General features: G+C 36.4%; 1 protein-coding gene across 1 annotated transcript; it reads left to right on the top strand.

Moving 5' to 3' along the window:
• On the top strand, nucleotides 1–26329 carry Dp1 (satellite-binding protein 1 Dp1). The gene is made up of 21 exons (XM_067110252.1): nucleotides 1–85; nucleotides 192–262; nucleotides 12125–12304; nucleotides 12590–12703; nucleotides 12957–13202; nucleotides 14515–14694; nucleotides 14897–15112; nucleotides 15242–15425; nucleotides 15743–15873; nucleotides 17207–17352; nucleotides 17456–17603; nucleotides 18509–18665; nucleotides 20929–21104; nucleotides 21230–21361; nucleotides 21541–21687; nucleotides 22671–22766; nucleotides 22950–23096; nucleotides 23245–23442; nucleotides 23625–24524; nucleotides 24676–24915; nucleotides 25018–26329. The coding sequence occupies exons 3-21, from the start codon at nucleotides 12152–12154 to the stop codon at nucleotides 25147–25149; spliced, it is 3843 nt and encodes a 1280-aa protein (XP_066966353.1). The 5' UTR covers nucleotides 1–85; nucleotides 192–262; nucleotides 12125–12151; the 3' UTR covers nucleotides 25150–26329.
• Nucleotides 26330–26487: the final 158 nt, after the last annotated feature.

The following is a 26487-nucleotide window of genomic DNA, read 5'->3' as shown; positions in this document are numbered from 1 at the left end:
GAACGGAGCCAGATCTCGCATTGTGTTCAGTAGTCGTCTGCGCTCGGTGATACTCAATCTTGGCATTTCACTTCGCGTGTGGAAGGTAAGACGACAAGACGTCAGTGTACCTGTCAAACCGTGATATTTTCACTACCCCCTGATGCATACCAGATGGACTGGGCCTTCATTTCCTCTTCTTTCTCTTGCAGACCCACCTCTCAAAGTGGAGCTACTCAACCAAAGTGGTTTTCCTTAGGACGGACCCTCTGGCTACAGTACAGTAAGTGTCAATATTGTGTTATTTGTGCGGTGTCTGTGTTTTGGTGCCACGTCGTTAGGGCTGGCGTGGCCGCACCCTCCTCCTCCCCCCCTTCTCCACCCCTTTCCTTTCGTCTGCCCCTTCGCTCCCTTTTACCTCATTCTCCTGCCTGACCACCCTCTTTCTCCTCACCGACTAATTTGTCATTCTGCTGACCTTCGTCAGCTGTCAAAATCTCATGGGAGAGACGAAGAATCTTCATCGTAATTTTAGTCGCCGGTCAAGATGGCATTGAGTGCGCCGTAGTGTGAAGCTCATTTCCGTGTTTCTGTCAATAAAGTGGAATCTTCCGTTCCACCTGATGTTAGGATTCTATTTTGACGGTTGTAGGCTTTCTTTTGGGGCTACTGAGTTAAAGGGCTCGCTCTGTTTTGCTCTAATTATATCGAGAACTGAGACAGGACCCTATTAATAGCTTAGTAAGGATAGCCCACTAGAAATGTCAGGCTTTCTCTCGTTTCCCTGCGTTAGCTTAGAATAAAAAGTTCCCCAGGGCAGCAAGAAGTTGCTCATTCATATGAAGGGTGCAGGTTTCACATTTAGGCCAAGTTATAATTTGGTAAAACTGAAGTAATTGAGTTTTATGGCCGGGCCAGGAACTTAATCAAAATGAAAGTGGGTTACCGTGTGTGGATGGACTGCCAGACATATACGCTTAAGCCTTGGCCTTGCCTCCATTTATATATACAGCAGTTGGCCTGTCAGAATTGACATTTTACTCAACTGGAAACCTTAGACTTTTCTATCTGTAGGTTAACTAACTGTCCTTGTAGCCCATACAGTACTGTGTTTATTTTGCCCTCAACTACAGTGACATGCCAGTGACCTCATGAAGCAACTAATGGCTTTGCTTAGTATAGCAAAAGGTATGAAGGACGAATATAATAGATATCTTAAGAGGCCTTCCCTTGTCCTACGGTTTAGAATTTTTCTGCACTTGTGGTTATTCTCCAAGTCGGCAAGTCTGTGAGCTGATGGTCCATTAGACAGGTTCCTCTTGATATGAATTATCCTATGGGTTGTAGGCAGAAACTGAATTTTTTGTCATGATGAAACTAACACATTAGGGTAGGATAGTGTGGGATAATCAAACTTGAACTGTTATTTGAAGTGGTTTGCAGTAGCCTAGGGTGTAATGTGTTAAGTAGGCTGGAAGATTTATCTAAAGAATTTTCCTGTTTTGTATCTTGCGGGTTGTAGTGTCCAGATGGACCATGTGTTGTTGAACAGGCTGAGCTGTTAGACTAGCTAGATATCCCTGGTCAGCCAAGCATCACACCAAAAACCACCCATTTCATAATGGGCCTTACCTGTGAAATGGATCTGACAGAGTGGAATGGGTCTGACAGAAACATGAGGTCCTTCCTGCCAATGGCATCCCTTCTTTCAGTAATTTACTTATTTTCTCAATCTGAGATATTGAAGGAAAAAACTATTTCTAGAATGTACAGTAAACAAAACTGTTTTTGTATCACACCACCTGTTAATTAAGCTTGTATTGCCGTCTGTTGGGATAACTGATCTCCCTGGTCTTCATGCATCAATGCTTGTGCCAGTTTCTGACAAACATGTGGGTCTGCAGTTCAGCTAGTTGGTGTAAACAGTGACACTGAATTTTAAACAGGTGACAGTGTTCAGCGAAATATGGAAAGAAAAATAAATGTGCTTGTGTGACATAAGTAATAAATCTTGCTGGCATTACTCCACAAACTTAGTCCATTAGAAACTTCAACATTTATTTATACCTGTTTCACATATCTTCTGGCATGTGTTGCTTTATGTGAGTGGTAACCAATGTTTATAGCTTGCTAGGTCACAGTTTTTTTTTGTTTTTTTTACCTGGAATTGTAGGTGGTATCAATGAAGGCCATTCTGCCCTTTTTCCAGGTTACCTCTTGATGCTGAGTAGTACAGTATATGATAGGGTAGAGATTATGCTTATTTGAAGCAGAAATGTTTGGTAACATATTTCTTTTGTATGGTAGCCTAATTTTGGGCCCTAGTGTAATTAGGCTGAACAAGGTAATAGGTTTATCTTAAGCTTGAGAGCATGTGCCTTATCTCTCTCCAATTGTTTTGATTGTGGACTTATCTTATGTCATAACAGGTTCATCACTTTACCTAATAAAACTCATCTTTTTTCATTTTCTTCGCTTTATGCTTCTTTCAAAGAAGTTTGTGCAACATAGGAAGTGGAAAAAAATATTATCCAAATTTTATAGTATTCTTGTTAATTTTGATTACCTGTTAATGCTATTACATTTAATGCGGGATGTGTAATGTCCATCCAGTTCAGAACCATTGCTGTTATAAAGTGTTTAGAATTGACAACGTATGTTTGAACTGCAGTTTCCCATAATGCTGCGATGTAGCCAAATTGGTGCTACTATACTGTAGCATGATATCTACCGAGCCATTCGTGACCTACCAAATATTAGGGGGCAGTCTACCAAGCATCCCAATTAAGGCCTATGGCAATTGCTTCCTCAAACTTTATACAAAACTATTTGATCCCCCAAGGGACTAGTACTAAACATGGCGAAATAGTGACTCGCCTACACTGTTTTGCCATGTTGTGTACTATCCCCCGGGGGGCCAAATGCAGAAAATGGATGGTAGATGTACTATAGTAGCACCACCAAATTAATCAGTTCACCAGATCCAAAGAACATTAAATTATTCAGATGTTGAAAACTCAAGACCACTTTTACAAAATAAAGGTGAGCGTTATACAGTATAAGATAGTTTGGGGGTGTCAGGGGTCATATGGCCAGTTAAGACCTGATGGTCTAGGATAGGTGAGAGTGCATCACTGTATTTCACACTCTCATTTACATATCTGTCAGATTTGATGGGGATGCATCATTGTATGTCTCCAGTTTACAACTCTCTAGGTCAAGTTAGATTGGGGTCCAGTATGGTGAAACCCCATAGAAAGGTGTAACATGACAATGTAGGTTAGGTTGTATCCGTGCAATTCACTTTAGAGGTTAAATTACTTACGTGGATCAGATTAGTTGGAGGGATTCGGAGGACATACGAATGTCCCCTTCCCCTTCCTGCCAGGTAGGACCCAGCAGGTGAAGTTCACTTAAGATGCATTCATATTTGTATCTATAGGTTACACCATTCTTGGTTTGGGTGGGCTGGGGTCAGAGTCCCTCTGGCCAGATAGGGCGCATGCCCAAAGTTCAGTTAGGATGTATTGTTGTTACTGACCTTGCTATGTCATTGTGTACAATACTTTTTTGGCTTACTGATTGTGGTAGATGAAGAATTTATTTCTGACTACATGTCTCGTGATTATTGATGTTTTAACCATTGTTGTCAGTGCAATTCTCTTATTTCTGGCTTTCTCTCAACCCAAATCCATGGTTTCCTACTGGGTTTCCCTCAGAATTAGATATAGGGGTTGTGGGAAACTTAACCCAAGTATGCGTCAATAGTACTGGTAAAAAAATGTATAAAACCCAAGATACAGATCCTTAAAATGTATGGTTCATGTGTCTGGCAAGTAACTGATATACAGTGTACTGTAATTACCATTTCAGTATGACCTAAATACATTTTAAACTGATAGACATTGCACCTTGAAATTATATTGTATAAATTCTGTAATTCTGTGCTGGTGCACGTGAGTTGTGCAGCAGATTGTAGCCTCGTCTTGAAGAATCAAGTTTATGGTTGTAGTTGCACTTAGGTGGAATAAGGCTAACATTATACTTGCAAAAGGAACCACATAGTTGTGTAAATTTTTCATGTGTGTTCTGGAAAACTATTTAAATAACAGTATAACAAAATGTTATGAGTAGGCTGGCAGATAATTCAATGACTACTATATGTGTATGATCAAACACCCCTTCAAAGTAATGTTTAAATTAGATGTGGGTCCAGATTGTTCTTGATACGAAGTGTGTATTTTTGAAAGTTTTATTAACATAATGGGGTATTTTACCTTAGTTTAAGAGTAAGTCATGTCGAGTTTTAGTTTTCTGTCTGCCCTCAGATCTTAAAAACTGCTGAGGCTAGAGGGCCACAAATTGTTATGTTGATCATCCACCCTCCAATCATCAAACATACCAAATTGCAGCCATCTATCCTCTGTAGCTTTTATTTTAATGTTCAAGTTAACCATAATCATGCATCTAGCAACAATATAGGACAGGCTACGACCGAGCTGTTGTTAAAGTTTCATGGGCCGCTGTTCATAGAGCATTATACTGAGACCACCTGAAGGTAGATATATTTTCGTTGGCCTTGATTATTCATTGTACAGAAAACTCGGTTGTGCCAAAGAAACTTGTTTTCGTTAGTATGCACATGTACAGTAAAATTGGTGTGACTGAAGTGTGTAGCATGGCTATTTCACAAAAATTTTTATAACTAGAATTTCTGCTGTAAAACAATCTTATTGCTAAATAATAATCCAAGAATTGCATTAACATAGCATTTTGAGAGAAATTATGCACACTTTTGAGATAAAGTATGCAGTCTTAATTTTCTGTCCATGTTCCGTAAGATGGAAAACATTGCAAAACAGTATCACATTCACCTCTGTATTGAAGATGGATGCATGCAAAATGAGTTATTTGCATGTTTCCTGTAAGTTGCAATACTAAAAACATTTCACTATGAACAAATGTTAATTACAAATATTGTGAAAGTTGAAAGATGTCACTTCATATTCTTCCACAAGGAGAGACCTAATTTGCAACTAATGCTTGTAGATATTAACTAGAACTTCTTATAACAAGGAAGCTTTGTGACCAAATGTTTAGTTGAGATAAAACAACTTTAAATACAGTAATGTTCAAAATCACCCCCCCAAAAAAACCTTGGGAACCCCTTCATATACCACAGGAGGAATTTGTACGAGAGAATACTTTAGTTGCAAGTAATAACATTGACCTTAAATTGCAAGTTGACCTTTATGATATGAGGATTGATGACTTAACGGTATTGTTTCTATCTGAAACGTAAAGCAGTTAACCACAGTTTGTGGGTTATCTCAAAACCATCAATAAATATAATTTGTCTGGTTTTTTATTAAGATTAGACATGTAATTTTCTTCCCCTGTATGTTTGCTGCACTTAATGCTTGAATTGCCTTCTGGCCCATAGCTGCTACTTTGTGTAACTGGGCCTCTCCCTTTCTCATCATATGCGCATCCTATCTCATTGTTTTAAGATTAATTACAGTATGAATACAGTAGGAGGTTCTTGCTTAAAGTGAATCTAATGATTTGGACAAACTAAAAGTACTGGAGGGTCTAAATATATGTTCTGTGAAAGACAACAGGTCATTAGTTGTCTGGCTGCTTCATAGAAATTATTCGTATATACTTTCAGGCCTAGCCTGGGGTGGGTGTTACGGGTGCTAGGCTCGAGCACATTTGAGTAGCTTTACTTAATTTTGAAGAATGACAAAATACATGGCATTAGTAATATGAATTTCAGTAAATGTGCTTAGTGATTGTGTGCAGTAAAATCTGGATGATAGGGGGCATTGTACAATGGTAATATAATATTTAATTCATACAATGGTAATAAAATATTAAAATTTCTAAGTTTACTGGCAACAGTCCTTAAGAGACAAGAAAATGTTCCCAAAGATTGGTTCCCAAAGACTGGCAGGCACAGTTGTTAAGGCCGTTTCACACTGGATGTGATGCATTGCGCGCCACACTATGGTAGCCATACTGCGGCACGTGGCTTTTAATTTCTGGCATTGTTTTAAGCGAGGCCGTTCTCACTGGGTGCGAAGCTATGCTACTGATGTCTACAACATAGTGTTCATAGCTTCCAAGATTGCTGGGCGCTCAATTTTTCTGGACTTGGCGTGCCTCGCGCATACGCACTTGGGTCTCACAGCAGATGTTCCTGCCTCATGGCTTAAATCTAAATATACTGCAAGTGATATATTAACATGGGGGTATAAAGTATACTCAAGCAAATTTACTCGAAGTAAAATTTTATTTTCAGCAGTACATGGTCAAGTTTTTATTATTATTATTATTATTATTATTATTATTATTATTATTATTATTATTTCATCATTATTTTATCATTTTATCATTATTTTATCATTTTATTATTATTATTGAAAAATATGGCTGTATTATGCAAATTTATCTTATACAGGATCTTTTCTATTTTCCTTATAATTTGCTTTTCAGACTCAGCGATGTTGGTCAGCAACTGGCTGGTATTCATATTGGAAAAAGGATAGTGTGTGGAATGCGGGAAGTCTTTTACTGAAATATATAATCAGAAATCCATGGAATCCTTCGTGGTCTGAATTCAGGTGGTTCTGCTTCAGGTTGTGGTACCATCGACATGTTTCGACCATCTCATTGGTCATCCTCTGGACGTGGTTGAAAAGGATCTTGAGAAACAGCTTGGGTCAGTATTTTTAGGGGGATCTTGATTGGTGCTGAATTATGATTGGCTGCCTGGGCAGGTCATCTCGGGCAGAGCCTTCTCTCCCATGTTGATGTTCGGGGCTCATCTTGCGTGCGAGTGGCATTGTAGTGCTGGGGATGAATGGGAGAATTTTGATCCTCAGATGCGGAATTTTGATTCACTCATTCTCTATGGGGGTTACTCATTGCAGGTCTCCTGGTGGCCGTGGGGAGGAGAAGGGTTTCCTGTGTAATGTTGAGGGTTGGTTTCTCCTTCCCAATGTGCAATGCTTCCAAGAGGTGCAGGCGGCGGTGGTCCGTTAGTTCAGTCAATTATTTCCATATTCGTGATTATATCCTTTCTTGCAATTCTCTGGTTATGGGTGGTCCTGGCATGGTTAAAGATGGGTCCCTCTTGGGTGTGGCAGGATATTCTCTTGGAGAAAAGGGAATTGGTAGAAAAGATATAATCACGAATATGGAAATAATTGACCGAACTTTGGATCACTGCAGCCTGCGCCCCCTAGAAGCATTGCACATTGGGAAGGAGAAACCAACCCTCAATATTACGCAGGAGACCTGCACTGAGCGACCCCCATAACGAGCAAGCGAATCAGAATTCCGCATCTGAGGATTGAAATTCTCCCATTCATCCCCAGCACTACAATGCCGCTCGCACGCAAGACGAGCCCGGGAACAACAACATGGGAGAGAAGGCTCTGCCCGAGATGACCTGCTTGGGCGGCCAATCATAATTCAGTACCAATCAAGATCCTCTGTAAATACCGACCTAAGTGCCTTGTTTCTCCAGATCCTTCTCAACCGCGTCCAGAGGATGACCAACGAGATGGTTGAAACACGTCGACGGTGCCACAACCTGAAGTAGAACTGCCTGAATCCAGACCACGAAGGATTAAACGGATTTCTGATTGAATATTTCAATTAAAGACTTCCCTCATTCCACACACTATCCTTTTTCCAATATGAATATCAGCCAGTTGCTGACCAACATTGCTGAGCCTAAAAAGTGAATTGTAAGGAAAATAGAAAAGATCCTGTTTAAGATAAATTTGCATAATAGCGCCATCCTTTTCAATAAAACCTGTTAAAGAGAGGGTCTGTTTCTTTCATTATTATTATTATTATTATTATTATTATTATTATTATTATTATTATTATTATTATTATTATTATTAATATTAAACAGGAGCACTTTCAAATGGGAGAAGCAAGTGTCCAAAGAATATTAATATCATAGATTAATATATAAATTAACTTTAAATATACTGTAGTAGTAAAGATGAGCAGATTAACAGCAGATACTTACATACTTGCATGAATTGTTCGCAGACATTCATAGCTTTTAGTATGAACACAAGCAAAGCAAGTATAGCTAGCGTGGCTCCGTAGCATAGCGTAGCGTGCTTAGCATTGCATCCGGTGTGAAACGGCCTTTATCTTCTTGCATACTGCTGTGAAGCTATTTTTCTTTCCAGCCTACCGTACAGTACCGACTGCTGTATCCATACCTAGTATTCTCATTGGGGAAACATTTTAAGCCATTTTGGTAAGCACAGTGACAGACATTGTACTGTAATTTCATGAAATCTGGTGTTGGGACTTTTTTGGTCTAATGAAATCTTAAATTGCCATTTTTCTTCATAATTTTGCTTTCAAGTGTTCAGAAATGTACAGTACTGTATACTGTGCTGGAAATTGAGGCATGATGATTTCCCCATTTTGAAGGTAGGCACATAATCAGGCATTAATGATTATTTGTAGAAAACTTGTCAAAGTTACGGATTAATGAGCTCTTCCAAGAAAGCATTGGCATCTGACCCCACAATAACAATTATTGACTGAGAGCTGTGACTTAATCAGTGAGTTTGTTAATGACTAAAGAGCTTAGCTTACAGATAAATGAAGAAAGCTGTGGAAGAGAATACACAAATCCTGACTCTACAGCATGGAATTCATTGACACAATTTCTTGCAGGCTATGTTACTTTTAGAACCTGATTGTCCCTTCAGTATGTTCATACACTGATGACATTTAAAATTTATACAATGACCAGTTTTTGTACATGGCCACAAATACTTCATAGAGTACTTGGCTAGTTACTCCATAATGAAAGTAATCTGCTTATATGCTGCCATTTTGTGATGGACACTTGTTTGGAGTGGTTCCAGACAAAAGAGAATCCTAGTTTTTTTTTTTTTTATCTCTTAATGCTAAAATCCTTTCATTTTTGTGTAAATGCAGTGAATTATGTGAAGCATTGAAGTTTTTAGTTAAAAGGATGTGAACAGGATTATGTTCACAGCCAACAGGTTGATTCTATCTGAAGATAATGTATTTTCCATTAAATGAAGGTTATCTTTTTCCTTCCATCAGACAAAAGTGTAAATATAATAGAACAATACCTGTAAGTTGACTAGATTTTTACGTGAAATGAAATGCAAATAAGTAATAACGTGAGACAACACCTCTTGAGTTAAAAATGCGGAATGAAGATGTTGCTTGTACTGTATATAGATATGGAACTTGAGCATTTTGCATTTCATATACAGTACACAAATTAATTTTATTCTTTTTGGCAAATCTACGCAATGTGCTGGTGTACTTTTGTGAGATTCATTTTTATAGTTTTTGTTAATGTATGAGGGTGTGCGTGTATGCTTATATGCATAGGTTACTAATATAAGTGTGTGTGCAGTAAAAAACTATAAAGAAATAAAAAGTACTGCCATTTTTTAATACAGTAATGTCTTGATAAATATACTTTATTAACTGTTTGAATTATGACACATGTACAGTGAGTTTATGTGGAATTTACAGACAGAGCTTGTTATATATAAACTTACAGTTGTCAGAACTAGAAAGTTAATTAAAACAGCTTTGAACCAGTTTGACAGCTCAAGCTTGTTTTGATGAATCTCAACCGGATGGTTTGGAAGATTTATGGCAATGAAAGGGGTATTGTTTCAGGGCATAAGTGTATTATTTCAAGGTACCCACCCCTTGTGCACCCTATATTCTTTTATCAGTTGGATATCACAACAATCTTATATGGTATGTGATAAGAATGAGTTTAAATTACCTTGATCCCTTGTATAGTTGACATAGGGACAATTATTATTCTCGTAACCCGATTGAAAGGCTCAAGCAGTTGTTTGTGGATAATTGTAATCTCTTAACCACTATAGTAGAGTTCATTTAAAGTATTAAAGAGATTTGTCACACTAGACAGAGCCATATTAGTACTGTACTTGGATTAAGGGCGTAAGTATTACATAGCTTGAAATAAGGAATAAATTGTTGATATATCACTGGGAATAAATATGCTGTAACCCTTACTGTCATTACATAGTAGAGGGCACTTACAGTAGTAGGGAGCCTGCCACACCTTCATGCTCATTTTTCCACTAATAAGAATGCACATCATGGTTTTTGAGGGAGTAAGATTGAGCTAGGAATGTGTATGTACAATGTACAGAAAAGGTCACTGGATTCCCAGCTTTGTGTTTTTGCAGTAGTTTTCTGTAATATTTGACTTAAATTTTTGGTTGGGATGTTTAGATATTTTGAATAAACAAGCAAGCTTGGATGCTTACATTCCTTTGTACAGCGTATGAATGGTGTACAGTATATATGATTTGAGGGTATTCAAGTCTTATTTAAAAGGGACAGAAAGTAAGTTTTCTTTCCTTAGGATGGCGCAAGTATTTATAGTATGTACTACATTATGCTTGCTGAAAATGTTGGCCAAAATTACAAAACCAGCAGGAGGCTTGAGTAAGATGTCGTACATGGTATTGAGATAATCTGAGGCTTATCATTTGATTACATTCATGCCTATACAGATGCTTTCAAAAACATAACGTAGTTGGATTTTGTCAATACAGTAATATGATGACTGTATATTATAATTTGATTACAAATTGATTATCATATGTCAGGCAAAGGATTGGTGAAAGTTAAAGTAATAAAGAATAAAGGAAGATTACATCATGGTAAGTGATAGATGACTTAGGGTATAGATCTTTTTTGTTCTATTTGGTTTTATTTCATGGTTCTATGTATTTTAAGTTAGGCCAAGTTATGTCCCTGAAATTGAGTTTACTGATTTTTCAGAGTTGATCATAATGCAGTGTGTATTAAAACCAAAACCCTTATTTGCAACCCTGACATCATGTGTTGTACTTTGACAAATTATCTGACATTAGATAATTGGTTGCCTTGAGTGTTATCAGTTTTAAAATTTGTTTTTCCATGGATAAGCTGTTTTTAGTCAGCATTTTAGAAAGTCTAGTGATAGTGAATGGGTTTTGATAAGGTTAGACTCCAGTTTATTAATAGAGTAGCAGCATTTTAGATAGTGTTCTCTTAACTGTGTGACCTTGTATTGAGATAGTAACTTTTATCTAGGGGATATGTGGTTTCTTATACAGTAACCTGTTTGGGTTGCTAGAGATGAGGTTTTATAATGATGTACTTAGTATTTCTTGTATTTAATGGATATTGTAATGATCATCATATTGCTTACATTATACATGCCGCATGATACTTTACTTTTTATAATTTTTTATTTCACCTTTGAGAGTGATCCTGATATACTGTATCATTTAGGATAGCGCATGGTTTCCCTTGACTTGAATTTGAATGACTTTGTAATCTTCATGTTTTTTTGGATTGGAGTCCTTGACATTGTGATTTAAGGGGATTGATTTTGTCACTGATATTAATCTCATACGTTGTGTACAGGCATCTCTCGGTGATGCCCTTATCATGAAATTATGAAATGGTCTAACCAAGTTAACTGAGTCTGACTCCTAGGACTGGCCAGAAGGATTTGGTTTATAAACAAAGGGTGACTACAGAGAAAGACACGTGACATTTGGAGTAAGACAGAAGTTTCTTTCAGTCTCTGAAGAGGCTAAAGAGAACACATAAAAAATGAACTGAAAGGATCCAGTTGCACAGAGGCCTTAAGGTTATGCCCATCCATGAGCTTTTATGTTGTGAATTGATCACTTCGTAGATTGTTAAAGCAGGCCATTAGGGTAAATTATAAAATAGGCCATTTGGGGGGTGTTTTTACCCCATTTGTGTTGCTGTTAATACTGTTGACTATAATGGAATGGTTATAGTTTAAGGTTTAGTGTTTTATCCCTTCATAGATGTCTTAGAATATTGGGGTCAAGCTACATGGTCAGTTTGGTTGTAAAAGTCACTTGGTTGTGTTTAATTTTAACAGGTGATTAACATTTAAGGTTAACCTGCTTGTTTCCCAGTGTTTGGATTTTTAAGAGGTATATAACTGTTTTGGAAAGTGATAAAAGTTTATACACTATTGCATTTGTTATGCATAAAATTTTACAGGTTTTATAATTATTCACTTTGAATTGCTTTTAACTTTTAGTGTTACTGTAACGACTCGGCGCGTATCATGGACCCGACCCCCACGCAGCAGACAGTGATGGAGTCCCCAGAAGTTCCCTCCGCCCCCCAGGAGGTTGACCCAAGTTCCCCTGCCCCAACATCTGAGCTCCCAGCAACTACCAATGCTGATCAGGCTTATGAGCCTTTAAGTTATGATGAGGTGAGGTGTTGGTACAAGATGGTACCATTCTGTTAGATTTTTTTTTCTAAGTTAGGAAGTATGGTGGTATTGTAAGCAGTTCTTTTAATTTTACATACAGGTATAAATATGTTTATGGAATTGCAGAAAGAAAGTATTAATGTATTGTGCTGGTACTTATTGCTCAAATAATTTAACTTTAAACAAACTAGTTTTATAATTGCAATGTAAGTGTAAATATGCTGCCAGAATTCAGTTCTATAAATGTGAGGTTGTTTTTTCCTTAAAACCTGGAATGTTTTTCAGCTGTTCCCAGCCCTGCCCAATGCTGGTCTCAATCAAGTACCTGTAATGGAAGCCAATGAAAGCAACTGGAGTAAGAACAGTGACATGCGCATTGCCTCTTCTGTTATAACTCAGGTAAAATTTTCTCTAGTTTCGTGTAGTTCTGGTCTCTTTGGATTCTACATTAACTGGTAGTGACCTGAGCCTCATCATTTGACAATAAATTTTAAATATAAATAGCAGAAGGGCTGACCCACCTCCCTTCCCACATGGTGTGCAATATACTGTAATACCAGCTGCTGGTATGTTGAAATCCCATGATGCCATTCAACATCAATACTGTATGTAGAAAAGTAGTGCTATGATAAATACAATTTTTTTTTTTCAGGTATTCCGTGTTCCTTATGAAGAGAGAGTTAAGATTGATGGAAACAACCAGTTTGGTGAATCTGCTTCTTCCCGTATTTGTGCCGACATAACCACCCGTACTAATGCCCACATTGAGATCTCATCTGCCAAAGATCAGTCCCTGACATTCTTAGTCACAGGCAAAAATGATGCTGTTATGAAGGCCAAGAGGCTCATCTTGGAGAAGTTCCAGACTCAGGCTCGTCAAATTGTCAAAATTCCGAAGGTGGGAGCCCAGCTGGCTTGAGATTTTGAGTTCAATTGCATATTGTATTGCACTAGTGTATTTGTAATATCAAGTATCATTAATGTGAGGGTTAAGATGTCAAGTCCCCAGCTTTGAGCATTGTACAAACTGTGCCAAAATGTATCTCAAAGCAGTTTTATTCTGCTTATTGAGAGGGGCTGACCTCAGGCGGTACAGCAGCATTTGTAAATGTAGAGGTTATAGGCTAGTGTTGTTACACACACATACTTTTAAATATGTGGACACTCACTGTGTTTTATTAAGGCTATACGGTATTAATGTTAAGTTTATGTATGTACTTTAGCGTGGCAAAACAAATTTTTGTGAAAACATTTCCATATACTATAAGTATTTTTTTGTTTTTTTAGATTTTAAATGTAGAACTTTCACTACTATTGTCATAGGCAAGAACTATTGTCATAGGCAAGAGTGAATAGTATAATCTGTTGGCAAATGTGTTATATATATCGATTCGCTACTTTTGGGAACTGAAGATGGAATCTGTAGTTTACAGTTCTAATTTAGATTGATAGTGAATGAATTTTATTGGCTACTTTTCATTAGTTTTTAATTTGTACATTTTTCAAGGCATTAGCATTTGTTGAAACTTCGTCTTTCTAATTTGTAAGTGGCAAAAATATTTCCAGATGACCAAGGATGACATACTTGAAATACACAGTACAAAAAGTAATGAGTAGATAGAAGATAGAAAACTGCTAGGGATAAGGCATCAAAGCCCAAAAATTGTATATTGAAATGTAAATTGGAGTAGAAGCTAGATATCCAAAAGCAGAACAAAAAAGAAGAGGAAATCTTAAGTTGCATCACAGAAGTCTTGATTTTGCATACAGTACATCAACATCCTTACATACTATGAGAAAATAAGTGGCTCTAGTGTTTCGAATTATTCAGTGCTTAGCCATTGACCTCAGGAATTTTGCCTTAAGACAATTCACATTTAAGGTCTTAAGAAGTGCGTATGGAGGGGTGGTTGTCATCTAGCATCTGTTGATCAAAGATAAGGGATCAGAATAACAGTACTGTATGCATAAACAATAGTGTTTGAGGTTGAATGTGCAGTTCGTAAATAGAATAGGTTATGATCTAGTCTGTTGGTGGAGTTTTATATTATATAATGCATCTTATTTGTGTATGTATAAGAGCTTAATGGACAAAAGCTTTGGTTAAAGATTCTCTTCTTATATTTTTCACCATACATCATAAAATAGTTGAGGTTAATTGATATACCAGCATAGAACATTTTGTAATGTGTATTTGGTTGATTTTGCAGGAGCATCATCGTTTCATTCTTGGAAAGAAAGGAAAGAAATTGCAGGAGTTAGAGAGCATTACAGCTACCAAGATCCAGATCCCCAATGCCAATGACAATTCTGATGAGATTGTCGTTGTAGGAACAAAGGACAGCATAGAAAAGGCTATGCATGAGATTCGTCTTATTTCGGATGAGCAGGTATATTATTGAATAATTGGAGTGTTTTTCTCAAAATGAGAGAATTGTAGTGGAAGTTACTTTATCATGGGACAAAGGTTCAAAGCTCTATGATGTTCTTATGTTAAATGTACTTGAAAAAATTTGGAAAATTGCTCATAATTTTTTTTACCTTTGTTTTGACAATGTTAGTCAGCTTAATATTTTTTCTTTTCAACACCAGAGCAAGCAAGCTTATGAGAAACTAGAGATTCCCAAGCAGTACCATCCCTTCATCTGTGGGGCAAACAATGAAAAAATCATAGCTTTGATGACAGAAAACAATGTCAGGATTAATGTTCCTCCCCCCAGTGTCATGAAGAATGAAATTACCATTGCAGGAGAGAAAGATGGTGTCCTCCTCTGCAAAGATATTATTTCTAAGTGTTTTAAGGAAATGGTAAGTTGAGAGTTAGACATTCAAATGAATAAGATTGTTTTGAAAACAAGTGACAAATGTTATGTTGACCTGGCATGTCTTATCTGTGAAAATGTTAATTCGTGTGCATTTAAATTCTTTGTATATCAGGAGCGTAAGTGTCAAACTGTGTCTGTTGAAGTTCGCAAATCACAGCACAAGTATGTCATTGGACCACGTGGTGCAAACATCACAGAAATCTTACAGCAGACGGGGGTATCTGTTGAAATGCCACCAACAGATTCTCCATCTGAAACTATAACTCTCCGTGGCCTTCAGGATAAACTTGGTCAGGGTGAGTAGAGAAAATTCAAGGAACAATTTTCCAATTTATTTAATGTATGAAGGTAGTCTTTTGTACCTAGACCTAATAGTAGCAATAAATGTAGGTGTGAGTGCCTTGTGAAATGCTGGTTTTTACTGCATTAAAAGTTTGCTATATGTTGAATAGGAAGAGGAAATGGTTATTGCCAATTAATGAATTTACAAGTGATGAGCAAATTTAGATGTAAAGATTTTTTCTATCACAAAATTGAAATTATTTGTAAAACAATATGTAGAATTGTGAGGTGCAGCCTTTGTAATTACTTTTTTATTTCTGTTATCCCACAGCACTGACGTTGGTTTATGCTAAAGCCAATAGCTTTATGCAGATCGATGTTGAGGCTCCAACTTGGCTTCACAAATTTATCATTGGCCGGAAAGGAGCCAATATCCGCCAGATCACGCAGGACCTTCCTAAAGTAAGTTTATTTTTAGTAATAATGCTTGTACAAAATCTGATTTATTAACTAAAGTAGTAGTTTTTTTTTGTTGGGTTTGCAGGGTCTTGACAGGAAAGATATTTTGTTGATACTGGTCTTTAACTAGGAGAAACTCTTCAAGCACTAAAGAATGAAGAGAAGACTGTAATTAAATTTCATACACCCTAATGAAGTAATGTTGTGCATTATCAGTTAGTATGCTCTTCTAATGTGGCTTTTTTTTTTTTTTTTTTTTAGGTATTATTGTGCAATACTGAAAATTTTTTAGTAATTTATCTAATTGTGATCCAGTGGAGGAAGCTTAACTATATACAGTATTTGAATTTTAGGTTTGGCAAATTAACCATTATTTTTCTATATACATTCTTGGGGGGAACCATAAAGGCCACAGATTAATGTATGAAACTTCAGAAAGTAGAGGTCCATAGGTGGAAGAAGAAAATCAAAAGATGTTGTGAAAGTAAAATAGAAAAAAAAATTATATAAACCTATCTGAAAAGGCGAATAAAGTTGGACCTGTGCACTGCAACATTATTAGTTCAGGTATAAACTAAAGGCAGTTTCAGGGTTGCATTATTGTAGTATTTACCTCTGAGCTAAGCTAGTTCCTGTGCTTAGGTAAACTAAACACATCTTTTCCTCCTTAGATAATTTATTAGGTCATAGTAAATTCTAAGCTTGCATTCCATTTGGTTGTTGAACATGGTGGTCAGGCTTGTCTTAACAGTTATGTAGATAGTGATGCCCAGCTATGCAATAAATCTTCATACCATGTATGTACCTAATTCTGTAGGGGTAAACATAGGTAGAACTGTCAAATCTTAAAAACAGAGTTCTCTGAGATTATATATATTATATATATAATCTATATATCTATATACAGTAAACCCCCCGTATTCGCGTTCTCATGGTTTGCGGACTCACGCATTCGCGGGTTTCTCTGTGGAACATATCTAGCCATCATTCGCGGAAAATTCGCCCATTCGCTGTATTTTTCACTGAGAAATATTCACTAATTACTGTATTTTCATATAATTTTCATGAATAAATGCACTTTTTGTGATAAAACTATTAAAATACTCAGGTATAAGCATTTTTACAGGGTTTTTCTTGGTTTAAGCTATCAAAATGGGCAGTTCTGTATAGAAACTAGTGAATATTTTTTATATAAATAATTAGTTAAATTTGAGCCTGGCTGTTGGCAGTGGATGAAAATCTTTCCTAGTGTATAAATAGGTTTTTTAGTTATTCTAGATCAGGTATGACCTTAGTAATTGTTATACAGTAATTTTATTTTTTACTTTCTTCCCAGGTTCATGTAGAGTTCACTGATAAGCAGGGAGGAATCCGGCTTGAAGGTCCTCCTGAGGAGGTTGAAGAAGCCAGGGAGAAGTTGGAAACTATGATTGCAGAGATGAAGAGCAAGCTCACCTATGATCAGATTACTGTGGACCCCAAGTGAGTTGAATTTAATATTTGTGTGCTACAGCTTTCATATTTCGCTGCTGTAGGTATTTTTACCTTTTGGTGGACATTAACATTTGTTAAAAACTTTTGACAGGTTCTACAAGCATATCATTGGAAAGAGTGGATCAAATATCAACAGGATTCGTAATGATACTGGGGTTCTCATCAATATATCTGAAGCTGATGGAAGCAATCTTATTCGGTTGGAGGGGAGCCCAGAAGGTGTCTCGCAGGCTAAAAAGGTAAGGAATTGCTGGTACTAAAAGTGAGGACAAGGATGTCTGAAGTTTTTGATGAGAAATTGTGTGCAATGTAACTCATTTTGTTGATAGAGTGGGTGTTTTAGATACAACATTGTAAAAGTGGATGTGGAAGAAGAAAATGGAAAAGATACATTTATTTAAAAATTAGGTACTACATACAGAGGTTGAAAATTCTGGTAAATTACAAATGCATGTAGACATGTATCAATGCAAGTTACCTTTGCACTGTATTGTAATGAGGAAGATGGTAACATTTTTTTTTTTGTATGATTGGGGCTTGTGAGCAAACTAGTTGGTTGTGTGACATTCAAAGTTATGAAAATAGTTTTGATGAGGTATGTACTGTGGCAGTTGTGAGATAGCCTTAATTCAATCTCATTTACTTAAAAAAAAAACACACACAAGTATCTAGTGTTAAGTACCAGAGGAGAGATGTTAGTTGATAATGTAGGGATATTTTTTCAAATGGTTTAGTTATATGTTTAATCGTCAGCATCCTGTTGACTCATTTCCTGTAGATGTATTATAAATGCTGTAAACCTTGTGCTGTTTTCTTCCAATTATATTGTAAGGCCTTTGTAAACTTGAAGCACCAATTATATTCTATGGTTGTAAACTTACATGCTGCTTAGTTTTGGTATTGATACCAGTTAAAAATCATTAACTTAGTGTAGAAAAAAGGCAGGGTATTGCAGGGTTTGCAGCTATTCATAGAGAACAGTATATTTTCACTTCTTAGTATGTAAAAAAGGCAGGGTATTACAGGGTTTGCAGTTCTTCATAGAGCACAGTGTATTTTCACTTCCATCTTTCATGCTCTGTATTTTTTTTTAGTTCTTTCACTCTTATTGGAATGTTCCTGAAGTATGTTTCCATTTCTTAAGGAACTAGAGGACATGGTTGCCAAGATGGAAAATGAAAAGGAAAGGGACATCATTATCGAGCAGAGGTTCCATAGAACAATCATCGGCACTAAGGGAGACAAAATCCGGGAAATCAGGGAGAAGTTCAATCAGGTTCAAATCTCATTCCCAGATCCAGGTATGGTTTAATATAAGCTTTTTATAATTCATGTATTTTTTATCTTTTGCAAATGCCTAACAAAAAATAATGTACTTAAAAATGATCTAGGGTTACAGGTTTAATGTTTTTAGAGGTTAATATTGTTGTGGGTTAGAGAATATTAAAGGTTGTAATTTTTCTCTTTTAAGTCGACAAAAATAAAAACGTGAAGAGGAAAGGAAAAAATGAGTAAGCATAATAAAGATGCTAGGACATAAGGTGAAAATATAGTTTAAGCATCAGTTTATTAAACTGAGTAGGGTTTTACAAAGAAAAAGTGAAGCATCAAGACTCATCCCAAATGCATGTTGACTAGATTTGGGATTAAGGTGGCCAATCCCCATAAATTTTCTTGGGTTTATGTTTAATATCAAAGTTTCCAAAAATCTGGGCACACTAGACTGCATCTTAAATTCTCACGTGACCATTTTATTTCATATTTTTAAACTTAACTGAAATGAGAATCTTACTGGACTTAGATACCCTTTTGATCTAATGTGTAAAGGGTGCCTATAGAAAAAAGGCACATGCAGATAAGGTGAAATATATTTGTTACATCTTACATCTCACTTAGATGTAAATGGCACATTTGCTACTGAGAAAGCCCAGCTCGGGTGTGGAAGTCATGTTGTAAGTATGTGTAGTTTTCATTGCACAGTTTGAAAGCGCAGTTTTTAAGAAGACTAGTATAGTTTTTTGCTGTCATGTTCAGAAGTAAATGATCATTCAAATGGAGAACAATGATATAGCATGCTTTAGCATTAGCTGATTATCCTTTGAATGATCCACTATTACCCTCACAGCTGATAATACCTGGAATGCCGAAAAAGAAATGTAAATCAAATCTTCAAGTTATAAAGTTGTTTGCAATGATTGCTACACAGTGCTTGCCCCCCACACACACACACACTCTTTGGCTTCAAAAAAGTGATATAAAGTTGTTTGCAATGATTGCTACACAGCGCTCGATCCCCCCCCCCCCTCCCCCACACACACTCTCTCTCTTTGGCTTCAAAAAAGTGATCTCAAAACTATTTGGGAGCAATGAAATTATTGAAGGAATGAGAAAACATAGACTCAAAGGAAGCAGAATACTGCCCCATGTGCTGGATTTGAGGCAGGGGAGTTTTATAGCAAAACTTTGCATCATTGAGAGAGCTGGTGCTTCCTGAAGACTTACCTTGAGTGATTAATACCCTTTGCACGGAAAGGGGAACTCGACACCCTGCTTGTAACACCAAATATTCCATGGGAAACAGGAGCACAAGAAGTCGGTTATTCCATTACTTACCTCATTGTAACGAAAAAATGCGTTTTTTTTTTATGGACAGATACTCATTCGAGGGCCAGTATCCAAACGTACCTTTGAAAATAATTAAAAATCATGATATTTGTATGCAACAGTTTCCAAGGCAACTTATTTCCAATAATTGTCTTCATTGTAATAAAACATAATTGCATAATGTTTCGAGACCTACAGTATATCTGAAATTTTTTTTCATTTATGTATAAATTAGTATTATGTAAGGTCAAATTTCCAAAACACACATACTGTTGGAAAGATGAAGTGCTATTTTTCCATCAAATTGAATTTTGCTAATAACTTGTTGACCATAGTTTTCCTGAGTGGAATACAAAATTTGTATACAAAATCTGAGCATCTTCAGTTTTGTTTCTTCTTGAACAATTTCTTTATTTTTTGATTTATTGATTAGTTTCAATACCGACAACTCTTGGAAAGTCGGGTAATCAATTTCTAATATTCCAGTTGATGCAACATTTACAAAGATGCAAAATGGTACAAAAAGGAAAGATTAAAGTTACCAAAGTTTTGAAGAGCAAGTGATATCTTGAATATTAAATATGGTTTTCAGGCAGCTTAAAGCTTGTGAAGCTGCCTACCTTCACTTTCACAAACATTGATAGCTCTTAGCTTCCTGGATGTAGATAGGGGTATGTAATGGGCAATAATAGCAAAAACTAAGATAGCTTGCTGCAATCAGAAAGTTACCCTTCCAACGGTTTTATGGCCAACAGCCCACAACTAACTTAAAATGGGTGTTGAAATCCTTTGCTTTGGTCGCTGTATCATTTATTCATGATGGATTATGGGCAGTGTGGTAGCTTCTGGTCTCAGTGCTTATATATAAGGGTGACATAAAAGGTAATATGTGGTAATACAGTAGTATGTTACTACATAATAACATTTCAAGGTCTTTAGGAATTTTTCCTTCATCTGTAGGTGAAGCTTCAGACATAGTCAGGATTCGTGGACCCAAGGACGATGTTGATCAGTGCTATGCTTTCCTGAAACGAATGCTGCGTGACTTGTTGGAATCAAATTACCAAATTAAAGTCTCTATCTTCCGCCAGTTCCATAAATTTGTTATTGGCAAGGGAGGTGCAAACATTAACAAGGTAAGTTTGGCTTTCCACTTTTCATTGAACACTTTTTGGTCAGGAAACTTTCATGTTAGATTGAACTCAAATAAAATAGGAAGATTTCACATTTTTATTACGTAGTAAAATTTCTGTATTTCTAGATCCGTGAGGAGACGAACACACGAATTGATTTACCCTCAGAAGGGCAGAACAGTGATGAAATCATTATCACAGGAAAGAAAGAAAATTGTGAAAAAGCACGTGATCGCATTCAGAAGATACAGGAAGAATTGGTAAGTTAAAGTTTATCAGATCTTGTCATCTATGGGTGTACTTTGAATAATATTGAGAAGTATCAGTAAAATTGAGATAGCTCTGCCCTTTGTTTAACAATTTCAAGCTTGCTTATTTGATAACCTTGTTCTGTAAGAAAAATTCAGTAAATTGTTAGAGCTGTAACCTTTATTTTTAGGCCAACATCGTCGAATTGGATATCATAATCCCCTCAAAGTTCCATAACTCAATGATAGGAGCTGGTGGAAAGTTGATTCAGAGCATCAGTGAGGAATGTGGAGGAGTTGCCATAAAGTTCCCACCTCCTGATGCAAACTCCGACAAGGTAATGCATTTTACTTTCTAGCAAGTTGTTTTAGGCGTAAAGATTTACTGTAATAAAGTTAGAAAGTTTCATGTGTTTAAATATTGGCAAGATATTCGAGTATTGGCTTGATTCAAGTTATCAAGGCAGCAATTGCAAGTTTAAGTGTATGAATTCTTGTTATAATCCATCTGAAAGAAGTCTAGTTGTATTATTTTTTGTTGGGTTAGGTTCCTTTTTCCTCTTTGATGCTTGTTGTGAAGAAATGCATGAGGTTTTTCATCTAATTCACTTGCACTACAAGTTGGTGCACAAATGGTTTTCCAGGCTAAATTTAGACATTTTCAAATAGTACAGTTATTTGTTGCTTTATGAAGCAGTTGGTATAAAAAACTGGTCTAGCTTCATGACAGTGTTGTTTGTTGGAAGTAAATGTCAGTAAATTCTAGGAACTTTACAGATAACTATGTACTTAACAAATTTATTTACATACTATGAATAGATTTTATCCTATCATTGAGATTATATTTTCTGTCCTTTGAATGTTAGTAAAAATTGGATAATTCCAAGTTCAGGAGTCACTCAACTATATAAGCACTAATCTTCATGTCTTTCCTTTATTATAGCTCTTTATGCTCTTGTTATTGAAGTCTTACATGCCCAGTGAAATTTAACAACTGATATTTAGTAAATAGACAACATGCATCAGTGGGATTACTGTGAGAAATTGTCCAGTGTAATTTACTGTTTTTTACGCGAGATCTCTATCAGGGTCTGCAGTTTTTCCTACTAATTTGGGTAAAAAAAATTGTGGGTGTGTGTGTAAAGTAATATAGCTTTTCATGTGTTGGAAAACTTTTCTTGAATTGTTTTTATAGTACAGCCATTAACTCTACTTTGATAAGTGAAAAGTGTAAAATTTATAAAGAAAAATATAGTACTATAAGCAATAAGGAACCTGTACTTTAAATAATACTTAAAAAAAAAAATTTATTTTTAAAAAGGTAACCATTAGAGGACCCAAGGATGAAGTCCAGAAAGCTAAGCAGATGTTAGTAGAACTGAGCAATGAAAAGCAGTTAGCCAGTTTTACTACAGAAGTGAGTATATCCATGGCTCTTTCTAAAGAACTCAATTTTTTCAGTAAAGTAAATTTTTCCAGATTTTGGTTATACACTTTGTATTAATTTCTGTAAGTAGAATTGCAGTGATGAAATGGAAATGTAGAGCCATCTATTGGTTTTATGTTTGAGGGGTGAAGAACTACATCCATCTTTTCACAGGTACGCGCCAAACCTCAGCACCACCGATTCTTGATTGGACGAAATGGTGCAAACATTCGTAAGATCCGTGATGCTACTGGAGCAAGAATTATATTCCCTACAGACAAAGATGAAGATAAGGAACTCATAACAATTATTGGTAAAAAGGTATGTAGGCTATAGTTTAATTAGTTTTTGTGATATAGTGGTACATAAATACTGCTGTACTATACAGTCTGTTAGCAGTGTCATACTGAAACGATTGCATTCTCCCATTAGATGTTATCAAGTAATTTTTTAAAACTTAATTTTGCAGGATGCCGTAGCCAGAGCAAAGGAGCAGCTTGAGGCAACAATCAAAGAGCTTGATTTAATAGTAGAAGACACAATGACTGTGGATCCTAAACACCATCGTCATTTTGTAGCACGTAGGGGAGAAGTTCTCCGTCAGATTGGTGATCAGTATGGAGGGGTTACTGTCTCATTCCCAAGAGCTGGTGTTCAAAGTGATAAGGTTAGTGAAACTTGTTTCTCGTAACATGGATACGTTTGTTTACACAGCTTCAATAAAGCTTGGATCACTATTGGTTAAAGTTTGACTAGTGAAACTTATTCATAGCCTCCCAATATTTGTAATTTACCAGAGATTCAGGCTATCTTTTCAAGTTTAACATAAGTTTATTTTGTTTTTTCAAGGTGACTCTGAAAGGTGCAAAGGAGTGTGTAGAGGCAGCTAAGGCTCGTATTTCTGAAATTGTTACAGAGTTGGATGAGATTATAAGCATGGAAGTGATTATTCCACAGAAATACCATCGTACAGTAATGGGAGCTCGTGGTAGTAAGGTTCAGGCTATCACAACAGAATTTGATGTACAGATTAAGTTCCCTGAGAAGGACTTGAATATTGATATGTCACAGATGCAGATTAATGGAGAAGTTAACGGGGATGCCGAGCCTGTTACTAGGCCTCAGGACATTGTTCGTTTGTCTGGCAAGAAAGAGAAGTGTGAAGCTGCTAGAGATGCCCTGTTGGCATTAGTCCCAATAACTGTGGAAGAGCAAGTAGCTTTTAGACATCACAGATTTATCATAGGACAGAAGGGAGAGAATGTACGTAACATGATGACCGAGTATGATGTGAACATACAGGTTCCACCTCCACAAGAAGAAAGTGACATTATTAAGATAACTGGTCCCCCAGCCAACACAGAAAGAGCTAAAGAAGCTCTCAAGCTTAAAGTTGCTCAGCTGGAGGAAGAAGAACTGGATCGACAAGCTAGGTCATTCCAGATTCGTATGGAAGTCGACCCTGAATATCACCCTAAGATCATTGGTAAGAGGGGAGCTGTGATCTCCAAGATCAGAGAAAAGCATGATGTAAATATTCAGTTCCCACCCAGAGGTGATCCAGAGGAGAGTGTAATTACTATAACAGGTTATGAAAAGAACGTAAATGATGCCAAAGCTGCCATTTTAGCCATTACTGGGGAACTGGATAAGATGGTCAAGGATACAGTAGAAATTGACAGCAGAATTCACTCTCGCCTTATTGGAACCCGAGGCCGTGCCATTAGAAAAATTATGGAAGATTACAAGGTGAGAGGAAAATGTATTTTTTCTTTTCTTGGGCATAAGTATATATATGCAAGACCAGTTTAATTTTTTTTTTTGTGTGGATGATTAAAAACTGTACTGTAACCTTATTCTTCAGGGCACTGTAGATAAATTTAATGTTCTTATTCATTAGGTGGAAATTAAATTCCCTCGTGGAGATGATGATCCAAACACTGTTACTGTAATGGGCGCTGAGGAAGATGTTGAAGAATGTAAAGACCATCTTCTCAATCTGATGGAGGAATACATGCAAGATATTGTGGAGAGAGAGGATATGGAGTGTTACATGAGCCCAAATAAAGGAAACAAGAGTGTATTCCAGTCTGATGATTCAGCTCCACAAGGCGCAAGGGGTGGTGGTACTCCAGGAAAGGCAAGTGACCAGTCCTCTATAGTTTAGATTTTTTCATGATTTACCGTAGTAATTTTCATTTTGTTTTTTTTCTGCATATCTAAACTGAACTATATTTTACAGCAAGGGTTTGTGGTTAGTGGTGCTCCTTGGGCACAGGAGGCTCCTAACATGAATTCCTCTGAAGATTTCCCATCCATGGGTGCACCAGCGTTCCAGGCTGCAGCTCCTACCATCTGGGGCCCTCGTCGTTAAGAGACTTTGGATGCTTGTTCACCGAAACCTCTGCGATCTTTCTTTCTCAGTTTGATAAATCCAGGCAGCAGCTCATGTCTAATCTATGCATATTTTTTTATATGAATATTCAGGTGTATAGTTCTGAATATTGTAAGTTTTGTTGATATGTTGTTAGTGAATTATATTTGTTAATAGACAAAATTTTGATATTTTTGTGCAAAATTTAATATTTTTGTGATACAGAGATCTTAATTTCTTGGTTTTGTTGCAATATTTAAGTCATAAGGTACGTAATGTAAGATACTAGGTTTCTTTTTGTATGTGGTGTAAGGGTATATAAAGTTATACTTAGCTATACCTTAGCAGACATTGCTTGCTTATATGTACTGGACAGTTTTGATTGGGGGATCATTCCTGCCCAGATGTTTATACTTTTTTTATTACATGATGCTGTGTGGTGTTTTATTTTTCATGATAATTTAAGTTAATGCCATGGAAAACCTACTTTCTAATCATCTATGAAACTAGGGGGACACTAACATAAGTCACCTGGATTATTTGCAAACTTAATTGTCCAGAGTGTCTAACTAGGCATCTCTAGACCCAGGTGACATTTTAAAGTACAGTATATATATATATACACATATATATATATATTAAAAAATGTAAAAGAAAAAACAACATCCCATCACAAGTGGATCCTCACTGTCTTGCTGCACGATGACGACCTTTTAACCTGACCTGGCCAACGCTAATTGGAAATATTCACTTTACAATGAGTCATTCTGCCAGTCTTCCCAGATGTACACCATAAACAAACCCTGGACGTGAGGTGTCTTCTGATTATAACTATCCCTTTTCATAGGGGTTCAATGCAATTCTAGCCTCCATTCTTAAATGTTCTATGCTTGTATTGTCTCCTGCCATGTGTGACAGGAGTTAAGTCTTTGTGAATTCCTCACATGCAGGGGTTGTCAGGGGCTCTACTACTGATATGAATGTGAAAAAGAAAACTTAAAATATTTGTTATAATTTTGTTATTTTTAAGAAAAAAGAATTACAGTTGTTACTATACAGTATATTTTGTGTATTTCAAGACAGAGGTGAGGTTACGCGAAAAAGTGGCACCTTGAGTCATCCGACTCGTTAAGGAAAGTGCTGCTATATGTGGTTTTCACTTAATAAACTTATATTGGTAGAGGAGTTTTATTTAATACAATGGAGATTTCTGTATAATGTATTTTCTAAGGTACAGTATTTTGAATTTATTTGTGGAATAAAAATTCAATTTAACCCATAAATCTTTACAATTTTTAATTGCCATAAGGTTGGTTGTGGTCATTACTGTCATTTTGC

Source organism: Macrobrachium rosenbergii, chromosome 10 (assembly GCF_040412425.1).
Source record: "Macrobrachium rosenbergii isolate ZJJX-2024 chromosome 10, ASM4041242v1, whole genome shotgun sequence".
NCBI classification, from domain to species: Eukaryota; Metazoa; Arthropoda; class Malacostraca; order Decapoda; family Palaemonidae; genus Macrobrachium; species Macrobrachium rosenbergii.
Note: the sequence above shows the minus strand (reverse complement) of the source record. Positions and strands in the feature narration are given on the sequence as shown.